The sequence below is a fragment of the Acomys minous genome (assembly GCF_964271855.1).
Source record: "Acomys minous genome assembly, chromosome: 17".
Taxonomy (NCBI): domain Eukaryota; kingdom Metazoa; phylum Chordata; class Mammalia; order Rodentia; family Muridae; genus Acomys; species Acomys minous.
In genome coordinates, this window is record NC_140500.1 from 15066985 (window position 1) to 15088306 (window position 21322).

The 21322-nt window shown below is 46.6% G+C and overlaps 1 protein-coding gene across 1 annotated transcript; it reads left to right on the forward strand.

Moving 5' to 3' along the window:
* Positions 1 to 1607: 1607 nt before the first annotated feature.
* On the forward strand, positions 1608 to 21210 carry MANSC1 (MANSC domain containing 1). Its single transcript, XM_084765018.1, has 4 exons — positions 1608 to 2010; positions 9252 to 9568; positions 13558 to 13698; positions 19357 to 21210. Exons 2-4 carry the CDS (start codon positions 9349 to 9351, stop codon positions 20244 to 20246), a joined length of 1251 nt encoding a protein of 416 aa, XP_084621144.1. The 5' UTR covers positions 1608 to 2010; positions 9252 to 9348; the 3' UTR covers positions 20247 to 21210.
* Positions 21211 to 21322: the final 112 nt, after the last annotated feature.

Consider the following 21322-nt stretch of genomic DNA (forward strand, 5'->3'; position numbering starts at 1 on the left):
CTCACTAAATTGCTAGTTTTAAATTCACTCTATAGCCAAGACAGGCGTTAAACTTGTAATTCTCCCATCTTAACCGTTAGCTAGGATTACAAACCTGTGTCTCCAAGTTCAGCTCCAGGAAGTTTTGTTTGGTCATAATTTTCACCAATCAGCTTTGTTCAGTGCTGTAATTGAAGGCATATAACAAGTCCACTGTAGCAGAACACTGAAAGTGGGCCTTTCTCTGCTGTGTGAGACAGGGCCGAATGAAGTCTATGCAACTGAGGATGGCCTGGTCTTCCTGCTTTCGAATCTTGAGGTCAGGGATTACAGGCAGGTGTGTAGATGCCCTGCAACCTGCAATGTCTAATGGTGGTGGTCTGTTTAGTTCCCATCGTCCCCTGCACCACATCATCTACAGAGAGGGAATACGCATACACGGTATCCTGTTGCAGGAGGAAAATTACTCCAGCGCAGGCATTAATCCACACCGGAGCCTAGTTTTCCTTGGCAACGCTTTGGTTCCAAGCTGTGGCAACATTACTATAACTGGAAAGTAGGTCACCCTCTCTACCTACCACGAGTTGGTTTCACACAATGGATCATTGTTCACGAGCTTTCTCTGGCAACATATACCTCCTGCAGCTATTGGTTAAAGCTAGGCTTATGTGTTGGCTGTACAGGCCTAAAAGAATCATCTATAATTGCAGTTTTTGAAAACTCACACCAGCCAAGGTGAAGAAGATATTGCCGGAAGTTAGACCAAATTGCAGCAGTGTTTTAGCGAGGTTTCACTTATTTGGGGGGTGGGAATGGGACATGTGCAAGAAGGAGTGAGGGGGGCAGTTAGTTAGAGCTACTTTTATCACTTATGGCCATTTTATATTCATTGGCAACAAGCACATTTTAGTTGAATACTTTTAACAACTACAATGCCCAAAGCACTACGCTCAGTGTTTAGGGATGTCATTTTAATGATTGTAATGGTAAGCAATTGTAACCATTGCTTTCATTTTTATCCATACCCATAAACAAATCATAACTGGGACTTGTAATCCTTGCGCTTGGGAGGTAGAGGCAGGAAGATGAGGACAGAAAAGTTAGATATTCATTACATAGGGAGTTAGAACCTGTCTCAACGAAGCAAAAGCTAAACCAAAATAAACAATACATAGCAGCAACAACAACCCAGTAAATCCCGAAAAAAAAAAAAGCCAAATGCCTTCCCCTGGGGTGGTTGCCTTACAGAGTTAGCTTGAAAACTGCCAGGTTTGATTGACCCTACCCCGCCCCCCCCCCTTCTCCAATTATGGAAATAGGAATCTCCTAAGTATGCCCAAATAGGATGGTCTGTGAACTTTTACCGAGAAGGCGCCCTTAGACCGAGGGTGGTGGTGTACCCCTGTAACACCTGCACATAGAAGATAGAGACAAGAGGATCAGGAGTTCAAGGTCATCCTTGCCTGCATGAAGAATTCCAAGCCAGTCAGGCCTTCAAGATCTGTCTGAAAACAAAAAGCAGCAGCACCCTGGCGTAGTGCGGAGCACACCTGGGTGTGTGATTTCCCCATCAGCACCTGTGCGTTTGCTCTTCAGGGCCCCCCACCACGCCCCCCTCCCCCCAGCCCCCGGCACCGGCAGCGTAGCTGCAGACTCTTGTGACCCGAAGAGGGTCGGACTCTCTCCCCTAGTGGCTAGCAGTGTGCTGGGTGCGGTGGCGACTCCGTGACCTGGGGACCTGGCGCCTGGGCTGTGGCACGTCCGGCCTGGGGCCCTCAGGCTGGATGTTGTTTGGGAAGCAGCTCCGGGTTGCAGGGCAGGGACGCGCCCTTCCCCCGTGCAAACTTTCAGTCGCTGCGACGGAAGCAGGAACTTGATCACGACAAAATCTGCGGGGCCGGCGCGGGAGCTCCGGAGCATCCCCAGCGATCCTCCCTAGACCCTTGCGCCGCTTTGCCGGTGCTTTGCAAAAGCGACCCAGACGCCCTTTGCCCAAGCACCACGGGGACCACAGGGGTCTCTCGCTGGCAGGTAAAGACTTCTCTTTCCTCTCCTGGCTGGTCTTGGGTAGAGTCGACCCCTGTTGAGAACAACTCCGTTCCTTTCCCAGGCCCAGCTCTGGCACCTACCCTTAGGCGACCTCTGCGACCAGGCTAGGGCAAAAGGGGACTGGCCTGGATAGTCATTTCTCTGCAATATCCCAAAGCAGATGGCCAAGAGGGCTTGAAAGCACCTGCTGTAAATGGCACAAGCTCCAAGTTGTCTGCAGAGGGAGGCCAAATTATTCAGGGAGCAGCTTGCGGTTCCTCAAAGGAAGGGGAAAGTTCCCATGTTTTCTTATTATGGTTGCCTTCCTTTTCCTTATTCAACCTGCTGTGTGGTACTCTGTAAAGGTGTGTGTATGTGTGTGTGTGTGAGAGAGAGAGAGGGAGAGAGAGAAACAGTATGTGTTGCATATGCTCATGTGTGTGTGTGTGTGTGTGTGTGAGAGAGAGAGAGAGAGAGAGAGAGAGAGAGACAGACAGACAGACAGACAGACAGACAGACAGACAGACAGACAGAGACAGAGAGAACAGTTGTTGACTTCTTGATAGCATGTCGTAAATGATTCCCAATAATTGAAATAGTTACATAAAAGTTAAGTTTGAATGGCACAGTAGCTGGAGTTTCACTCTTCCATCTGTGTCTGTCCTCTTTTTCAGCAGGATTAACTTGAGCTCCAGACCATAAGCCTCAGATAATAGTGAATTAGATAACTTCATGAGCTAATAATATGTAGCTCAGTGCAGAGGGCTTGCCAGCATGTGGTCCCAGCTCTAGGACTATGCTAATATTTAATCCTTAATTGGGGACCAAAATGCAAAATGAAACAAACAAACAAAAAAACAAACAGCAGACCTAAGTAACCTAAGACTTGTTTTGTTTTGTTTTTTCCAAACAAGGTTTCTCTGTGTAGGCTTGGCTGTCCTAGACTCACTTTCTAAACCAGGTTGGCCTCAAACTCATAGCAATCTGCCTGCCTCTGCCTTCCGAGTGCTGGAATTAAAGGCGTGCACCACCATGCCCAGCATTTGTTGGGTATCTTTAATGAAATTATTTTTTAATTTAGTTAATTGCATTTCCCTGTGTAGCTTTGGATGGCCTGGAACTGATAAGACCTGCCTGCCTCTGCCTCCCCAGTACTGTAGTTAAAGGTGTGTTCAACCATTCCATATATTTTTGGGTTTGTTTGTCTTTAGTCTTTCAAGACAGACTTTCTTTGTGTAACCTTGGCTGTCCTGTAGCTTGCTTTGTAGACCAGGCTGGCCTCCAACTCACAGAGATCTGCCTGCCTCTATCTCTGCTGGAATTACCTTTTTTTGCTTTGTTTTGTTTTGTTTTCAAGATTAAAACAACCAACCAAACAAAAACAAGTATGGCAGTGATGGTGCACACCTTTGATTCCAGCATTCAAGAGGCAGAGGCAGACGGATCTCTGTGAGTTCCAGGCCAGGCCGGTCTACCAAGGGAGTCCAGGACAGCCAGGGCTACACAGAGAAATCCTGTCTAAAAAAAACAAAAACAAAAACAAACAAGCAAAAGCATGTATTTGTGTGTGCACTCATGAACACCCTGGTGCATCCGTGTAGGTCAGAGAGCAACTTCCACCAGGTTCCAACGATGGAGCTCAGGTCATCAGACTTGGCAGCAAGCCTTTGAGCCACCTCAGGGATGGTACTTTTTGCAGGGCAGTCGCTGGGAAGATGCTGCGTCCTGAGAGCACAGCCTCTGCTCAGTCTCTGTGCACAGTTCAGGTTTCTGTGCAAGCACAAGGACAGGCTATACCAGACTCCCCTTCCTTCCTCCCCCTCCCTCCACCCCCTTCACCCCCCACCCCCACCCCCATCTCTGGCCTCCATGGGTGGAATTCAGGAAGTCTGCGAACTTGGGAAATTTTTATTACTTCCCAGGCCTCCAAATGAAAAGCAGCACTTCCGTGAGGAAGAATGTAGGCAGAGCCATAGTGGAGCTGGCAGTATCTGTGGCTTGGCACTGCGAGACAGCACAGATCCTGTCCATAGGTGCTGCTTGTTACAAATATCTCAAAATCTTATATGCAATGCTTACTTGAGATTTGCGGCAGCTGTTTGATACAACCCCGCATGTTTACTGCTAATAAAGAAACATGTACTGTGCACAGTTGTTTTACTTGCTGTTTTAACTGGAGGTGGGACTAATTAGCATATTCTCTCTCTGTCTCTGTGTGTCTCTGTCTCTGTCTCTCTGTCTGTCTCTGTCTCTGTGTCTCTGTCTCTGTCTGTCTGTCTGTCTGTCTCTCTGTGTGTGTGTGTGTTGAGTAAAGGTCTCACTGTATTCCAGGCTGGCCTGGAGTTCACTAGGTAGCTCAGGCTATCCTAAAACCTCAGCCTCGTATCTCAGCCTCCCTAGTGCTGGGATTTCAGGTGTGAAGCACCCTGCTGGGCTCCACTGGGTTTCTTGTGAGTATTTAAGGACAGGTGTGTATAAAGTGCATCGAGGCTGTCATGTGGGCATGATACAGGTTTCCACTGTGCTGTACACAGGAGCTGGACATAATAACAAGGGAAGCATCACACTTGTGGTATGTCGCCATAGACTGGCTTTGTATGCTAACTTTTGTTTGTTAACGAATTGAAGTTCATTATTCACATAGAGTTCACTTGGCATGTTTCATAGTTCTGTGCTCTCAGTACATATACAATGGCCTGTTTCCATTACAGTAGCATACAGAATAATTTCACAGCTGAAGGAATCCTCTGTATTCCACCTGTCCATCCCTCTTCCCTTTCTCCTAAGCCCTGATAGAGTTGGTGGTTGTTCTTTTGTTTTGTTTTGTTTTGTGTTCAAGACAGGGTTTCTCTGTGTTCCCTTGGACTCAGTTTGTAGACCAGGCTGGCCTGGAACTCACAGCGATCCGCCTGCCTCTGCCTCTCTGATTGCTGGGATTATACGTGTGTGCCACCTCTTCAAGCTCTTGATAGAATTTTTATGGTTTTAAGATTTTCTTTTTCTCCAAGACATGGTGGTGCACACCTTTAATTCCAGAATTCAGGAGGCAGAGGCAGGCAGATCTCTATAAGTTTGAGGCCAGTCTGGCGTACATTCCTAAACAGCCAGAACTATGTAGAGAGTCCCTGTCTTAAAAAATAATAATAATAATAATAAAAAAGAAGAAACTTTTCTTTTTTGGGCTGGAGAGATGGCTCAGTGGTTAAGAGTACTGTCTGCTCTTCCAGAAGTCCTGAGTTCAATTCCCGGCAACCACATGGTGGCTCACAACCATTTATAATGTGATCTGGTGCCCTCTTCTGGCATGTAACTGTACATGCAGATAGAATACCCATACATAAAAAGAAATAAATATTTAAAAAGTTTTTCTTTTCCCTTTTCTTTTTATTTTATGTGTTTGGGTGTTTTGTCTTCATGTATGTCTGTGTACCACCTATGTGCACTTCCTGAGGACGCCAGAAGAGGGCATCACATCCCCTGGGACCAGAATTAGGGATAATTGTAAACCACCTTGTAGGTTCTAGTGGTAGAGCCTGGGTCCTCTGGAGTAGCCAACGCTCTTAACCTCAAACCCATCTCTCCAGCTCTGGTATTTTTACCATCTCTCTGGCTTGGTTTTTCCAGAATATCAGGAGATGGATATTCAGAATCAAGCCTGTTCAGACTGGCTTCTTTCACTTAGCAATATACAACTGAAGACTTTTTTTCCCCTAGCTTTCTGTTGCTTGATAATTATTTCCTTCTTTTGCTGAACAACACTTAAATATATAGTTGTGTCTTATTTATCCATTCACCTAAGAATGACATTTTGATTGTTTCTAGCTGTGAGCAATTTTGAAGAATGCTACTATAAACATTCCCATGAAGATCTGTGGTGTGTGTGCATGTGTGTGTGTGTGTGTGTGTGTGTGTGTGTGTGTGTGTGTGTGTTGATTTGTCTACACATGAGCCTACAGGGCCTAAAGAGGCCAGAAGATGGTGTCAGATCCTCTTGGCGCTGAAGTTTGGCACCTCAGGGAAGGCAGTGTCTGCTCTTAGTAGCTCGGCCATCTCTCCAGCCCCTAGACACAGCTTTTAATGTACCTGGGAAAGCATGTGTAGGACAGTGCTGAGTTCTATGGGGAGACAGCCTTTCAGCTTCGTAAGGCGCAGCCACACTTCTTCCAGGGTGGCCGTTCCATTCTGCATTTCTACCAGCAGGGAATGGGATTCCCATTAGTTCACATCAGCATTTGGTGCTGCCTGGTTTTTGGATTTTTACTATTCTAATAGGTGTGGAGTGGTTGTTCCTCAGTGCTGATTGAAACTACAGTTCCTTGATGATACAATGTTGAGCATATTTAGCATGCTTATTTGTCTATATATATATATAAATTGGTGATATGACTGCTCAGATCTCTTGCCAATTTTTTTAGTTTTTTGGTTTTGTTTCTGTTTGGGGGGGGAATTATTTTTGTTTGTTTATTTTTTGGACAAGGTTCCCACTATGCAGCCCTGGGTGGCCTGGGACTCAATATATAGATTAGGCTGGCCTCACACTCACATCGATCTAGATGCTGACATTAAGGGTCTACACCACTGTTCCTGGCTTCATTTTTTTTTCTTTTTTAGTTTTTCTATGATTGTTAATAGTTCTCAGAAAATTTGGGTGTCAGACCTTTACCAGACAGGTGTTTTACACATATATTTTCTGTGGCTGGGCCGGCGACTGCTCAGTAGGTAAAGCGCTAGGCAGGCAAACTTGAGGACTGGAGTTTGGATCCCCAACCCACACAGATCCTGGGTAGGCTGGGCAGCCTTTGAAAGGTGGAAATGGGATCCTGGAGCAAGCTGGCTGGAGAGCCTAGCTGTATCAGCAAGCTCTGGGTTTGGTTAAAAGACCCTGCCCCCAAAGATGGAAGAGCTGTTAAGGAAGATGCTGAACATCAATGCCCTACAGACATGTGTCCCCCACCCCACCCCCATACAAACATAGAGCAACAGGTTTGTTTTTTTTTTAATTGAATAGAGCATCAGGGGCTGGAGTCATGGCTCTGTCCTTAAGAGCTCTTGTCCTTGCAGAGGACCTGGGTTCAGTCCCAGCATCCACGTAGTGAGCTCACAACCGTCCATAACGTCAGTTTCAGGGAGAGCCAGTGCTTTCTTCTGACCTCTGTGGGTACCATATATGCATGTGGCTCACATACATGCACACAAGCTAAACACTCAAACACATAAAATAAATGTTAAATCAGCTTTTAAGGGATTGTACTTTTGCTGTTGTATCTAAAAACACATCATTTAATCAATCAAAGAACAAGTAGTCTCTTCTTCTGTGCTACTGCCTGGAATTGTGTAGATGTGTGTTTTACTTTTAGGGTTGTGATCCATTGGAGTTCATTGTTGTGAAGGTTAAAATGTTTGTGTCCCCATTTATTTTTCACATGTGGCTGCCCAACTGTTCCAACTCTGTTTTTTTAAAGGTCTAGTTTATTTTTATTTGTATGTCTGTATGTAAGTATGCACATGTGTGCGAAGGTTAGACAAGGGTGTTGGGGCTCATGGAGCTGGATTTACAGGTGGCTGTGAGCCCTCTAATGTGGGTGCTGAGAACCGAATTCCAGTCTTCTGCAAGAACAGCAAATACTCCTTAGTACCAGGCTGTCTCTCTAGGCCCCCAAACTATATTTGCATTGCCTTTTGCACCTTTGTCAAAGATTAGTTGTCTGTATGTGTGTGTGTGTCACCTCCTGGACTCCATCCCCGTCCATTGATATGTCTGTTTGTTTTTTTTTTTTTTACAGTGCACAGTTTTGGTAACTATAACTTTCTAGTAGGCATTGAATCAGGAATTGTTGCTCTGGCAACCTCCTTCTCCTCCCTCCCTCTCCTCCCCCTCTTCCCCCTCCCCCTCCTTCTCCTCCCTCCCTCTCCTCCCCCTCTTCCCCCTCCCCCTCCCCCTCCCCCTCCCCCTCCCCCTCCCCCTCCCCCTCCCCCCTCCTCCTCCCCCTCCCCCTCCCCCTCCCCCTCCCCCCTCCTCCTCCCCCTCCCCCTCCCCCTCCCCCTCCGCCTCCCCCTCCCCCTCCCCCCTCCTCCTCCCCCTCCCCCTCCCCCTCCCCCTCCACCTCCCCCTCCACCTCCCCCCTCCTCCTGTTCTTCTTCCTCCTTCACTCTCATGCTGACTCTCACAGGTCTCTTTGAATTCCTGTCTAATTGTTAGAATCATTTTGTTGTTATCCACAGAGTTACCACTGGGATTGAATTTATAGATGTCATTGGGTCTCTCCTCCCCATTTGGTTTTGTTTGTTTTGAGACAGGGTCTTATATGCCTCAGACTGGTCTCTACCTAGCTATGTATTAGACGGTGACCTTGAGCTTCTGATCGCCCTGTGTTTTCCACCTGAGTGCTGGGATTATAGGTGTGTGTGTGTGTGACCAGGCCCTGTGTGTGTGGTGCTGGGAACCGAACCCGGTGCCCAGTGCCTATTACATGAGCAGTACCAATGTAGTTAGAGCCGAAGCTCCTAAAAACGGTTATGATAACATAACCGGCTTCCACTGGGCTTTGAGTATGCTGTGCAGGTGTTCTAACACTGCGCTGCGCCCTCAGCCCACCTGTGCATTTAGAGCCTTTCTCTCAAGATAGAACCTCTGCTTCCTTAGATCATCAAGGGAGATCATGGTCAAGGAAAGGTTAAAGAAGCAGAAATTTGGAGCTGGGGGGATGGGTTAGTAGGGAAGACATTTGCTGCTCAAATCTGAGGATCTGAGTTTGAGTCCCCAGCACCCACATAAAAAGCCAGGCATACCATGCCTCTTATAACCTCAGTGCTGGGTACTGGGGGGAGGCGGGCCACTGTCAACAAGCGAGCCAGGTTCAACAGAAACCCTGGCTCAAGGGAATAAGACAGAGAGGGCTAGATCAGGACACCCATACGCTCTTTGGCCTCTGCACACGCGTGTAGGGCATGCACGCCGTGTTGGTTACTTTTTGTTATCATTGTTGTGTTGCTAATTCCTGAGGGAGAGTGTATAATGACCAGAAAGGTATGGTGTGGCTGCAGAAAGAAGAGGAAGGAAGAAAGGAAGGAAGGAAAGATGGAAGGGAGGGAGGAAGGAAGGAAGGAAGGAAGGAAGGAAGGAAGGAAAGAAGGAAGAAAACAACAGCAGCTGTTAATTCTCTGGGCTGCCGTTAAGGTCCTAGCAACCTCTTACGTCATCATGTAGCGCCACTGACAGGTTTTGTTTTGTTGTTTTGTTCTAGAGAAAAAGCCGTCTGTACAACCTTCCTGACGCCCATTGAGATCAGAAGGGTCATCCTTAACCTCTGAAGAGAGACCGAGGCTGAGCAGGAGTTCAGAATGTTCTTCAGGGGAGGGAGCTGGGCTTACACTTTGGTGGTGATTTGCCTCCTGACACCAAGGCTGTCTGCTGGTCAGAACTGCCTCACGGAGAGTCTAGAGGGCGTTGTTATTGACATCCAGACTTCTCTTTCCAAAGGCATCAGAGGCAATGAACCCACACATACAGCCACTCGGGAAGACTGCATCGGTGCCTGCTGCTCAACACAGAACATAGCAGGTAGGTGACACGCCTGTGGTGGCCTGTGTGTTCTGTGACATGGTAGTTGGGTGTGGCTGGATAGCTTGCACCAGTGATTCTCAGTGGAGCAGAAAGACAAGTGACACTGTTGTCTACAAAGTGCATTCCACCATCCCTCCCCGGGGCTGTATTAAAGTTGCTGATACGTGTGTCCACACATTCCTTACGTGGGTTCAGGGAGGAAACTCAGGTAGCCAGGCTCACACGACAACCTGTTCACCCAATGAGCCATCTTTCCGGTCAGGAAGGGAAGTTATTGAATCCTATACGTTCATGAGACACAGAAGAAAGCCTAGCTTCGTGGGTTTAAACCAACGCATCTAAACAGCTCGGGCTACAAATCTGCGAGCTGGAAAGAGAAGCCTTTAAGCAGAGCTGGATGGTTCAGTTTTGCTCCTGCCCCTGTCGGAATTCCTACATGATCCAGTGTTAACTTTGTTGAATATGCTACACCTAGGCTAACTGCTAAAGTTAGTACATGGGATAGGAAGGCCTCAGCATCAAGGACTGGTGAGACACTGAAGCAAGTGACGGCTCTTGAACTTCTGTTTCTATGATGCCGGGGCATAAGGAATATATCTGTGGTCTTTGTCTCGGGTCCTTATTTCTTGGTGGTGGTGTAACTGCAGGTGGAACCCATGGCCTCATGTACATGCATGCTAAGTAAGTGCTCTCCCACTCAGTCTTTTCCCTTCCCCTCTTTTTACTTAAAAAGGAAAGACTTATTTTTATTTTATGTGTATGAGTATTTGCCTGGATGTGTATATGCACCATGTGCATGCAGTGCCAGGAGAGGCCAGAAGAGGGCGCCAGATCCCCTGAAACTGTTGCAGGTGAGTTGCTATTCAGGTGCTGGGAACCAAACCTGGGTCCTCTGTAAAAAGCAGCAAGTGCTCTAACCCCCTGAGACATCTCTCCATCCTCTCCCTTTTTATTTGTTAATTGAGACAGGGTCTTACAAAATTGTCAGGCTGCCTTTAAACCCATTCTGTAATCCAGCCAAGTCATGCACCTATGATTCTCCCGTCTCAGCCTTCTGAGCAACTGGAGTTACATGCAGGCTGTCCTGTGTTTTGGGGCACAGAGCTCCTAAACCCTTGGAATGTGTGAGTGACAGGAACAAGACTCATGATCTTAAGTCCAGTTCAACTATAACTCACTTTATGCTATTTGAGACTACCTAACAGGCCCACAGACTATTCTAGATGTCGCTGGTCATCAGAAAGAGCTTGGAACCTTCAGCCCTGTGCCCTGGTCTCCAGGGAGGGGTCCTTTGAACCAAGAGGCCGATGACTGTAATTGATTATGCCTATGCAACAGAGCTGTCATATATAGGTCCCTACAAGATGACGTTTGGGGAGCTTCCAGGTAAATGAGTGAATGTGTTTGTGTGGTAGGAAGGTAGCATGCCACAATTCCATGAGGACTGCAGCTTCTGCACCCTTGATCCTTCCAGACCTTTCCTTATGTTCCCTTTCACCCAACTGTTCATTTTTATCCTTTATATTTTATAGAGGGGAAAACCCCGGATTTGATAGCCAGCATGTATGAAAAAAAAAACACCATGTCTGTCATCCTACAATGTAATTGTAAATATAATTATTCCTTGAGTTCTATGGCTCGTACTAGCAAAGTATCAAATGGGAAAGGCAGGATTGTGGCAACCTCTGAATTTGTAGTTCAGTTAGAGTTCAGGTGACTTGAGACCTGCCACCTGCCGCTCGCTTCTGGAAGGATGGCAGGCTTGCAGGGCAGAACCTTTAAGCCTATGGGGGCTGGAGCTAACTAAAGCTGGTTAGATTGAGAAGTGGGTTGAAGTGAATTGAAGGATGCCCCATCTTGCCAGGGCTTTGGAGATCTGGTATGGGAAGAGACCCTACACTAGATGTCCACAGGAAATAGCCGTTTGATGACCTTCAGTCAAACAGTATGCTTTGTGATGCTGTGGTTTAGACAGTACAGTGGTTTAACGTAAATTCCCACTTGGTTTTTTTCTATAAGTGCTGATGGAGAAGCCCCGATAGCTCAGGGGATAAAGTGCTGGTCTTACAAATGTTGAGATAAACATGTATGCGCCATAGAGGTGGGCATGGTGATGCATACCTGAAATCCTGGCCTTCTGTCGAAGCGTGCGTTCCATACCATGCTGGGTGTCAGCCTGGGGGGATGCCTCTGGCACCACGGGCTCCTACAGATCTTTCCTCCCTTGGGTTGTTTACAGCAGGCATTTTGTCATAGTGATGGAAGACGTACAATAACATGGTGGGATGTTAGACAAAGTGGTAGGTCCATAAGACCCCCAGTCACGGGTGGAAGCTGTGTCCTTTCTGTTGATGTACACTTTCCTACAGTCTAGGACTGTTGTCAGATTATCAGAGTACTTTAAAAACCGTAGTTTTGAACTGCTGAATAAATAAGGGAAAGGTTTAAAATCCATAAGCTAAGATCCATGGGCAGCAAAGCTGTATGAGGACTTTCACTGTAAAGTAGAAAACCCTCAGGTCCTGGAATTGAGGACAAATGTCTGGTTCCCGATGTTGCCAACAAGCACCCACACGTCCAGCATTCACTCCTCACAGATAATCCTTCTATTTCACATAAATTGTTGGTTTGTTTCTGAGACAACATTTTGCTGTATAGACTAGATTGTACTTGAGCTTGTGATGATCCTCCTGCCTCGGCCCCTTGAGTGCTGAGATCACAGGATGTGCAGCTATCTATGCCCAGCTTTTGTTTGGCACTGGGTAATATATAGCTCAAGTTAGCCTCAAACTCATGTAGCCATGGATGACCCTGAACTCCTGACCTTCCTGCCTTGGCTTCCTAAGCACTGAGATTATTGACCCATCCCACCTGCCCAGCTAGGGGTCTCCTTTTTCCACCTTTCCATTCCTTATCCAGGTTCCCACTCTAATGGCACCCATAGTCAATACTGGTCTTCCCTATGGAGTTAATCCTTTCTGAAAAGACACAGGCAGGGATGTGCTTCACTGACTCCTGTGTGCAACTCAGACCTATCAAGTTGACAGTGATATTAACCTTCACCAGTGTTACTGCAGTATCACACTGTCAGAAGAGGAAACTAGGGTTGTCTTGGGTTGCGTCATGGAGGAAAGAACTAGAGCTACCTCTCTTTCCCAACCATAGAGTTTGGTGTTTTCATATAGGATCTCTTTATAGCCCAGGCTGGCCTCAAACTCACTATGTATCTGAGCATGGCTTTGAACTCGTTTCTCCAGCCTCTACCTCCTTGAGTGCTGAGGTTATCGGCCTGTATTTTTGTATTTTGTTGTTATTTTTCAGATTTATTTTTATTTTATGTGTGTGGGTGGCTTGCCTGCATATCTGTTTGTCTGTTTGTTTATCGTGTGTGTGCGTGGTACCTGAGGAAGCCAGAAGAGGACATCAGATCCCCTAGAATTGGACTTACAGATAATTGGGAGTGTCATGTAGGTGCTAGGATCCAAACCCCTGGCCCCTAAAGGATATTTTAACAAATAGAAGAGTTATCCCTGGAGAACTAAATGTTCTGCTAACAATTGGTTTGGGGAGATAAGAGATAACTCAGAGGCTAAGAGCACTGGCTGCTCTTCCAAAGGACCCAGCCCACACATCATGCTCACAACCACCTGTCCCTCCAGTTCTAGAAGATCTGGTACCCTCTTCCGGCTTCTACAAGCACTACATGCACACAGTACACAGATACACATGCCGGCCAAATACCCATACTCATAAAATCGATAATGAAATTTTAAATTGAAAAAAAAGGCTTTTCCAAGATTATCTTAACTCAGGTTTAGAAACCCAATCAATGTCTTTTGAGATTGCTTTATATTGCTAAACTAAGGGAACCGATCTGAGTCAGCAAAGAAGCAAAGTGACCAAGGGACTCCGAGTAAAGCCGCTCCAGCTTGCCCCACTCAGGAAAGTACTTTTTCGAAGTCATACTTACAAGCCTTTCGTTGCAGGGGACAAACCGTGTAATTTGATGATCTTCGATACCCGGAAGACAGCCGGGCAGCCCAACTGCTACTTGTTTTTCTGTCCCAGTGAGGACGCCTGTCCACTGAAGCCAGCAAAGGGCCTTGTGAGCTACAGACTCATCAGAGGTAATGAAGGCATTGTTCTCTTCCCTTTGTGCCTGAATTATTTAAAGCACTGGCCTCTGTGAAAGACCAAATGTTCATTCTGAACCTCAGAGGCATAGCAAGTTGTGCATAGTGCATGGCATGGAGGAAGGGAGCCCAGATCACAGATGCATTTGTCATCCAGGAGAAGTAGGTTTTACTGCAGGGGTACAAGGGAAGTTTTTAGGTAGGCACGTGCCATGGTGTATTTTTTTAATTACTATTATTGTGTACACTAGTACACACTATTATGTACACACTATTATGTGTGCACATGCCATGGCAGGCATGAGGTCTCAGGTCGCCAGGCTTATGCATAAGTGCCTCCACCCTCCAAGCCAGCTCGCTTGCCCAAATGATTTGTTTCGCTTCTGGGTGTTTTTTTTTTTTTTTTTTTTTTTTTTTTTTGCAAAACAGGGTCTCTTCCCACTATAGCGTTGGCTGGCTGGAAACTTGCTATGTAATCTAGCCTGGTCTTGAACTCACAGAGGTCTGCCTACCTGTGTCTCCAGAGTGCTGGCACTACAGCTGTGTGTGCTTCCACGGTGCCTGTAAGGAGACTTCTCAAAGCTCACTGGTGACTCTTTTTAGACCCATCGGAGGCCACAGGAAAGGGGAAATGGAAAACCTGGTTTGTGGGAAGTGAGATGTAGGAAGAACGGGGTCCAGGCAGACGATATAGGGGATGGAAGGAGGTAATATTGATAGGACTGGTTGGTGGCCAGGCAAATAGACACAAGGAGGCTGAGTCTTAGTTTTTAAATGGACATCTGGATGGGTGGGGCCACATCTGTGACCTGGGAGATTTCGAGGAGAGCAGTTTAGAGGCAGAGGGTAGAAGGGAGTGAAGGGTTCTCTCTCACGTGTCAGGGTGCTTTGTGGAATGAACTACTTGGGGCACCTGGGTGTTGACCGTTTCTTCTTCAGAGCCAGGGTTTGCCTGAATTTTGTTCCAGAACCAGGGAAATCCAATGTGCCAGACACTTTCCGTAAATGGGTGCAAAAAGCACAGGTCATTTGAATGATCTGCTATAATAAATTATAACTGGAGATTAATTTTTCTAATTTCCATAACACTTCTGTGGAGTTGTTGCTTTTATACTGTCTAAAAGAAGAAATACAAGATAAAGATGCTGACCAGTGGAGACAAGAGGAAAGCAGAGTGGGCCTATGTAAGAACATTGTAAGGAGGAGTAAGAGGGCGGAGGAACGGGAGTTGACCTGTTCTGGTGGCAGCCACCAGGGGGCATCATGAGCACAGGTTGAAGGACATTTCCTGGCAGTGACACCAGATCCTGGACACATGCAGAGGACTGTTTATTCCTACAGGATGTATACAAGTTATGTTCTTAATTCTATTTATAAATCTACTTGCGTTTATGGATTGAGTTATTCCATTGATCATAAATTATCCTGTTACTCAAATGTAAATATCTGTTTGGCGGTTTGTTTCTGAAGGAACTTTTATTTCCTGTAGCCAACTGACTAATATTTACAGACTGACACTTTAAAAGATGGCAGTAGACTCTGCTCAGCCTATAAAAGCATTGCAGCTTAGCATTCATCTGTTTTTAATAGTTTTGCAATACATCTTTTTCTACCAAGCACTGTAAGAATGGGAGAATTCAGAAATCCAATAAATTAGAAATCTGTTTGCCTTGCTTTTTTTTTTTTTTTTTTTTGTCGTTGTTGTTTTAACTCAGTGAAATCCCTTAAAAAATGAAACTCTAAAGGAGAGGCTAAGGCTCAGGACTGTATCCCAGCTCCCTCTGTGGCTTCTGTCCACAGAGAAAGCCCTGCCCAGTGCGAGCTGCAGTGGGCAAGGTGAGAGGAGCAGGTGTGGAGGATTCTGTGTGGGTCCAGGCTCTTTGCCAACACATGTACCTTATCAAGTGGGCCCAGCGCTTGATTGTCCTTATAGCTGAGCCCACGTGCCTGAGAAGGCCAACAGCTGTTTAGGTCATTCTTCTCAATGGACACACTAACTTATAATACCATGCAGACTGCGTGTCAGTCAGTCCTGCTTTTTTCCCTCTCTCTCTCTCCCTTGCTTACATCACTTATTTATTTATTTATTATTTAGAGGAGCTGTACTCACCAGAGTGATAGTGTAGAGGTGAAGGGACAACTTGTGGGAGCTGGTTGTCCCCTACCTTGTCTGCCATGTAGGTCCAGGGGTCTGAACTCGGGCTTTTCAGGCCAGGCTTGGCAGCCCCGTTGAGCCATCTAACTGACATTTTTTTTTTAGCTTTAAAATGAAACATGCTGAGGTGTGTTTGTTTTGTGTGTGATCGTGAGTGTCTACCCTGGGGCCTTATGTGTACTATAGGCTACACTCCCAGACTCTGAGTCGTCATTTTTATTGAACACCTTATGATACAGATGGCGATGCTATGACATCACCTGTAGTAATAGATATTTACATATAATAAAACATTTCATTATATATAAAATACATAATAAAACTAATTAAGAAAGGAGACGGGGGGGGGGGGGGGGGGGGAAGGAAGCTCAAGTATCCAGATTGTGGGAGGGGGATAAAAGGTTCGGATACAGGGTCTCATGTAAGTCAGGCTGGCCTTGAACTCACTACGTAGCTGAGGATGACTGTAAACTCTTGACCCTTCTACTTCCCAAGTGCTGCGATTACAGGCATCAGCACACACCCAGCTCCCACTTCTGTGTCAGAGCACAGTAGCTCAGAGCACGTGTGGGCCAGCTTTTCTGTCTAGCGTCAAATAAATAGTAGCTAGGTTTTGGAGGCCTGGGTGTGAAGCACTCGGGCCATATGCAACCAGTTAAATCTGTTCGTCATCGACCATATGGTGTATGTTAATAAAAGATCATGTGGACAGTCAAGTAGAACCTGATTGAAGACCGTATACATTCAAATAGTATACGACCTTCCCAGGTCAAACATCCCTTTGGTTATTTTTCAGCCATTTAAAAATGTAAACTTCATTCACAGCTTACAAGCCACACAAAGGTAAGTGGTCGGCTGGATCTGGCCATTGATGTTAAACCCTGTCCCAGATTAATTAGGTGACTGGTTTGTTTTTAAGATTTATTTATTTGTTAAGTGTTTTTGCCTGCATGTACATCGGCACACCAGTAGAGGGCACCAGATCTCATTATAGATGGTTTTGAGCCACCATGTGGTTGCTGGGAATTGAACGCAGGACCTTTGGAAGAACAGACAGTGTTCTTAACCTCTGAGCCACCTCTCCAGCCCCTAGGTGACTGGTTTAAAGGCTCTTTAGTAGTAGTCTGATGGCATAATACCTGCCTGCCTGTAATGCGAGCAGGGTGGAGACCGGAGGATCAGGAGTTCAAGGTGAGCATTAACTACATATGAAACTCAAGAGTAACCTGAGCCATGTGAGACTGTCTCCAAAATCTAAAATAGGGCCAGTGGGCAAAGGAGCTCGCTGCCAGGCTTGATGACCTGAGTTTGGTCCCCAGGAGCCACGTGGTGGAAGGGGAGAGCAGGCTTCTATACATCATTCTCTGACCTCTGCACACACATGCTGGGTCCTCCCCCACCCTAACAAATAAATATTTAAACTGTAAAATAAATAAGAGCGAGCCATGGAAAGGTGTTGGGGATTGGTGAGCAGCCAGTGCGCTCACACCTCTGCAGTTGCCTCTGGATCTGTCAGGAGACATGAGAGGTCTACGTCAGAAACCAACAGGAAGAAAGAGAGAGAGGAGGCTGTGCCTCTGTGCTTCCTGCATTTCTTCCTGTTTTGTTTTTTTTTTCCTGTCCTGTTTTCTTTTGGGGGGGGGCCCAGGTGGGTATCATGTACCGCCGCCCCCCGCCCCCCCCCGTGGCCTTGACCTCTCTATGTAGCAGAGGATAGCCCTTAACATCTGACCCTCCTACTTCTACCTCCTGGGTGCTGGGATCTGCATGTGTGTGTTCCACAGTGTCCAGTTCGTGTGATGCTGGGGGTGGAACCCAGGGCTTTTATGCCTGTGGGCAAGTGCATTTCCAACCGAGCTACACTCCCAGCCCCGGCCATTCTAATACTTTCAAAAGTAGCAGAGTTAATATGGAGCAATCAGGTTATCCCTCCCTGCACTTGATTGCCTTAACAAGCTTTTCCAGTTTGAACTGTGATAAGCAGCTCTGTGTGGCTCAGAGCAAAACCCCGAATGTTCAGCTTAATCTCCACCCCACCCCCACCCCCCCCAGCGGCTGGTCTGAATGGCCCTACTCTTCCTATCCAGTGTGGGCATTATAATTGCAGACATCTTGCTCATAACCGAGGGCAGTTGCTCCATTTATTCCAAGCTTTGAAAGTCCAAATCAAGTCTCATGGAGAGCCTCCCTCTTCTGGTAACATTCTAGAACCATCCACCCTCGACTTTACTTGGAAAATGTTACCTGCCTTGCATTGTTTCTTCGGCTTGGTGCTCTTCAAGGAGTCCAGAGCCTCCAAGGCCACCCCTCCCCCTATCTGTCAACCCCTTGTCGCTGTTAACCGCCTGTCACTAGGATCCTGCTTCCTCCCACTTTTCGTTTCCCCAAGGCTTCGCTCACGCTTTCTCACCTGTCCCATGCTCAGACTGGAACATCTGTCTCCATGGTTACCTGTCACACTGGCAGTTGGCACATCTGCAGGAGCGCCTGGCTCACACCAGCATTTTCCCTGACAGTCGCCGTCCTGCTTAAGCTACAGAGGCCCCTCCCTGCCCTGCCTCAGCCCTCAGCTGTCCTCAGCTCCCTAAACCTCTTGCCTTCCTTGTGGTGCTTCTCTCAGCCTCCTTGCTGTCCCCACCTATTCCCCAGTCAGCCAGAGGCACCCCACCCCCACCCCACTTTCTCCTCTCTTCTGTCCCAACAGGCTAGAAGTAAGCCACACCATGAGGTAGAGAGACACTGTTGTGATCTTTAGCCACTTGTACTTTTTATTTTATACATGCTTTTGGTGAGATATCAAGTATCTCAAGCTAGGGGGTAGCTCAGTGGTACAATGCACACTTAGTGTGTACAGGATGGCCCTGTGTTCATTTTCCAGCATGTATACACAAGTGTGCACACACATGCACACACACACACACACACAGAGAGAGAGAGAGAGAGAGAGAGAGAGAGAGAGAGAGAGAGAGAAGTTGTCAGTCAGTATATCTTAGTTTGCTTTCTATTTCTGTGATAAAACACTGGTCAAGAGCAATTTGGGGAGGAAGGGGTTAATTTGGCTTCTATACCCTGATCGTGATCCATCATTGAGGGAAACCAAAGCAGGAACCCGGAGGCAGGAGCTGATGCAGTTGTCTTGGAGGAAAGCTGCTTACTGGTTTGCCTTCCAGGGCTGGCACAGCCTGCGTTTTCATTCAACCCAGGACCACCTGCCCTGGGGTGGTACCGCCAGGCCTGCCCACATCAATCATTAACCTAGAAAATGCCTTGACGGACTTGTCTACAGGTCAATCTGATGGAGGCATTTTTTTCAGTTGAGGTGCCCTCTTTCCAGATGACTCTGGTTTCTGTAAACGGATAAAACAACAACAACAAATAATACTTAGCCAGCACATGCATCAAGCACCAATAGTTTGAGGGCATAGGAAACATTTTTGTTTTATGTGTACCTTACCAGGGACATTTTAACTCTCCTTTTCGTTTCCTTAAATTTTCAGATTTTCCATCGACCAAAGAGAGTTCACCGCTCCAAAAGTTAACACAAGAAGAGTCCCTGGTACGTGGCCATACGTCATCAGCAGTCACTCCCAGGGTTCCTCCGGCAACAGGTTACCCAAAACCCACTGACCTCTTTTGGAGAGGTGTGTCTTCTCAGATGCCCACAGCCTCAGTTCACTCTCAGAAACTCATCAAGATGGATGAAGCAACCACACAGCTTCCTGTTTATAAAGAAAAAAGCCATTCTCCTGGTCTACAGCTTTCCTCAGAACTCCCTGAAAACGCGACTGCGTCATCCACCACCATAGCTGTTGCTTCCCTCCACAATGTCTCTGCGACTCTGAAGCCTGCACTTCTGTTGCCCAGAGTGTCACTGTCACCTGTGACCTTGCAGCAGAAGGTGGCCACCACAGCTCCCCCTATGACCATTGTGACCTCAAAGCCCCCAGCAGCCCCCGTGTCTGCAAGTTTTACCGACATGGCTACACATCAGGCAGCTTGGACCACCGCCTTCCAGACACGCACAGACGCACGAGGAGCCTTAGACACCGTGGCCTTTCGAGGAGGCTCTAAGCTCACTTCAGACACAGAGCGTGGGGAGAGTTCTGCTGTCCTTTCTTTGCCAACCTCAGGGTCTTCTGCCACCAACAAGACTGCTTCCTGGGAGAATGAGACGGTCAGTGTAGGCAGCGCATCACTGAGCAGGGTTCCAAAACACCAGCACGGCCTTTCATTTGAGAAGTGGCTTCTCATTGGGACCCTCCTCTTTGGTGTTCTGTTCCTAGTAATAGGCCTCGTCCTCCTGGGCAGGATGCTGGTGGAATCCCTCCGCAGGAAACGCTATTCAAGACTTGATTACTTGATCAATGGGATCTATGTTGATATCTAAAGACAAATTAGGCAGCTCTTAGTTTGTGTAAGAACTCGTTGCCAAATGCACCTTCTGCCCAGCCCACTCAGCAGGAACTGTATCTTGAAGAATGCTCCCATTATGTTTCTTCCTCCTCCTCTTCCTCCTCCTCCTCCTCCTCCTCCTCCTCCTCCTCCTCCTCCTCCTCTTCCTTCTGAAACAAGCTCAGGTAGCCCAGGCTGGTCTTGAACTCCTAATCTTCCTGCCTTTCCTCTGCCTCCTGAGTTCAGGGATTGCAGATTTTCACTATCAGGTCTGGATTTTTTGTTTGTTTGTTTGTTTGTTTTGAGGCAGGTAATGGTCCTGGCTATCCGGGACTCACTTTGTAGACCAGGCTGGCCTCAAACCCACAGAGATTCTCCCTGCCTCTGCTTTCCAAATGATGGGATTAAACACATGGGCCACCACTCCTGGCCCATGTCTGAATTTTTAATTAAAAAAATTTTTCTTTAAAACTCTTTTGCAGTACTAGAGGCCAAGGCTTCCTGCATGCCAAGCAAGCAGGCTACCTCTCAGTCACACACCAGCCCAACTGCTTTCTTTTCATTTGTTTGGGTTTTTTTTTTTTTGGTTTTTTTGTTTTAAGAAGAGAAAAAATAAAAGAAACTAAGTTAAGTCATTGAGTGACATATCTGTAAAATAGTAGCTGAAAATAATTCCTAACTAAAACATTAAGTATACCTGAATATAACTAGAAATGTATATCTGGTTTTAAAAAGCAAACAAACAACAACCTATCAGTTTAGGAGTCTGAGTTGGGAGTCATTACTATTTCTCATCCCAGATAATGGCAACTGTTTGATACTAGTTTAAAGGATTCTTTTTTTCTTTTTTTTTTATATGAATTCCAATAAAATTCATTCCAGATGTATTTCCCTCCAATTAACTATTTGAATAAATCTCTTGTTACTCAGCGTTGTCCTGAGTGGCAAGGCCAGCTGGACAGCTTTCAGTTTCTTCCCATCAGCCAAATGATGAAATGATAAAAGTATGTGTTCCCTGTTAAAAAAAATGACAACCTCTCTTTCCCGTCAATGACCAAAGAAGTTCCTTTG

What these genes read in the sequence shown, in the direction of transcription:
- MANSC1 (XM_084765018.1), top strand. Translation starts at nt 9,349, where the DNA reads ATGTTCTTCAGGGGAGGGAGCTGGGCTTACACTTTGGTGGTGATTTGC. An exon ending in CTCAACACAGAACATAGCAG is followed by an intron (nt 9,569 to 13,557) that starts GTAGGTGACACG and finishes CTTTCGTTGCAG; the next exon opens with GGGACAAACCGTGTAATTTG. An exon ending in GAGCTACAGACTCATCAGAG is followed by an intron (nt 13,699 to 19,356) that starts GTAATGAAGGCA and finishes TTAAATTTTCAG; the next exon opens with ATTTTCCATCGACCAAAGAG.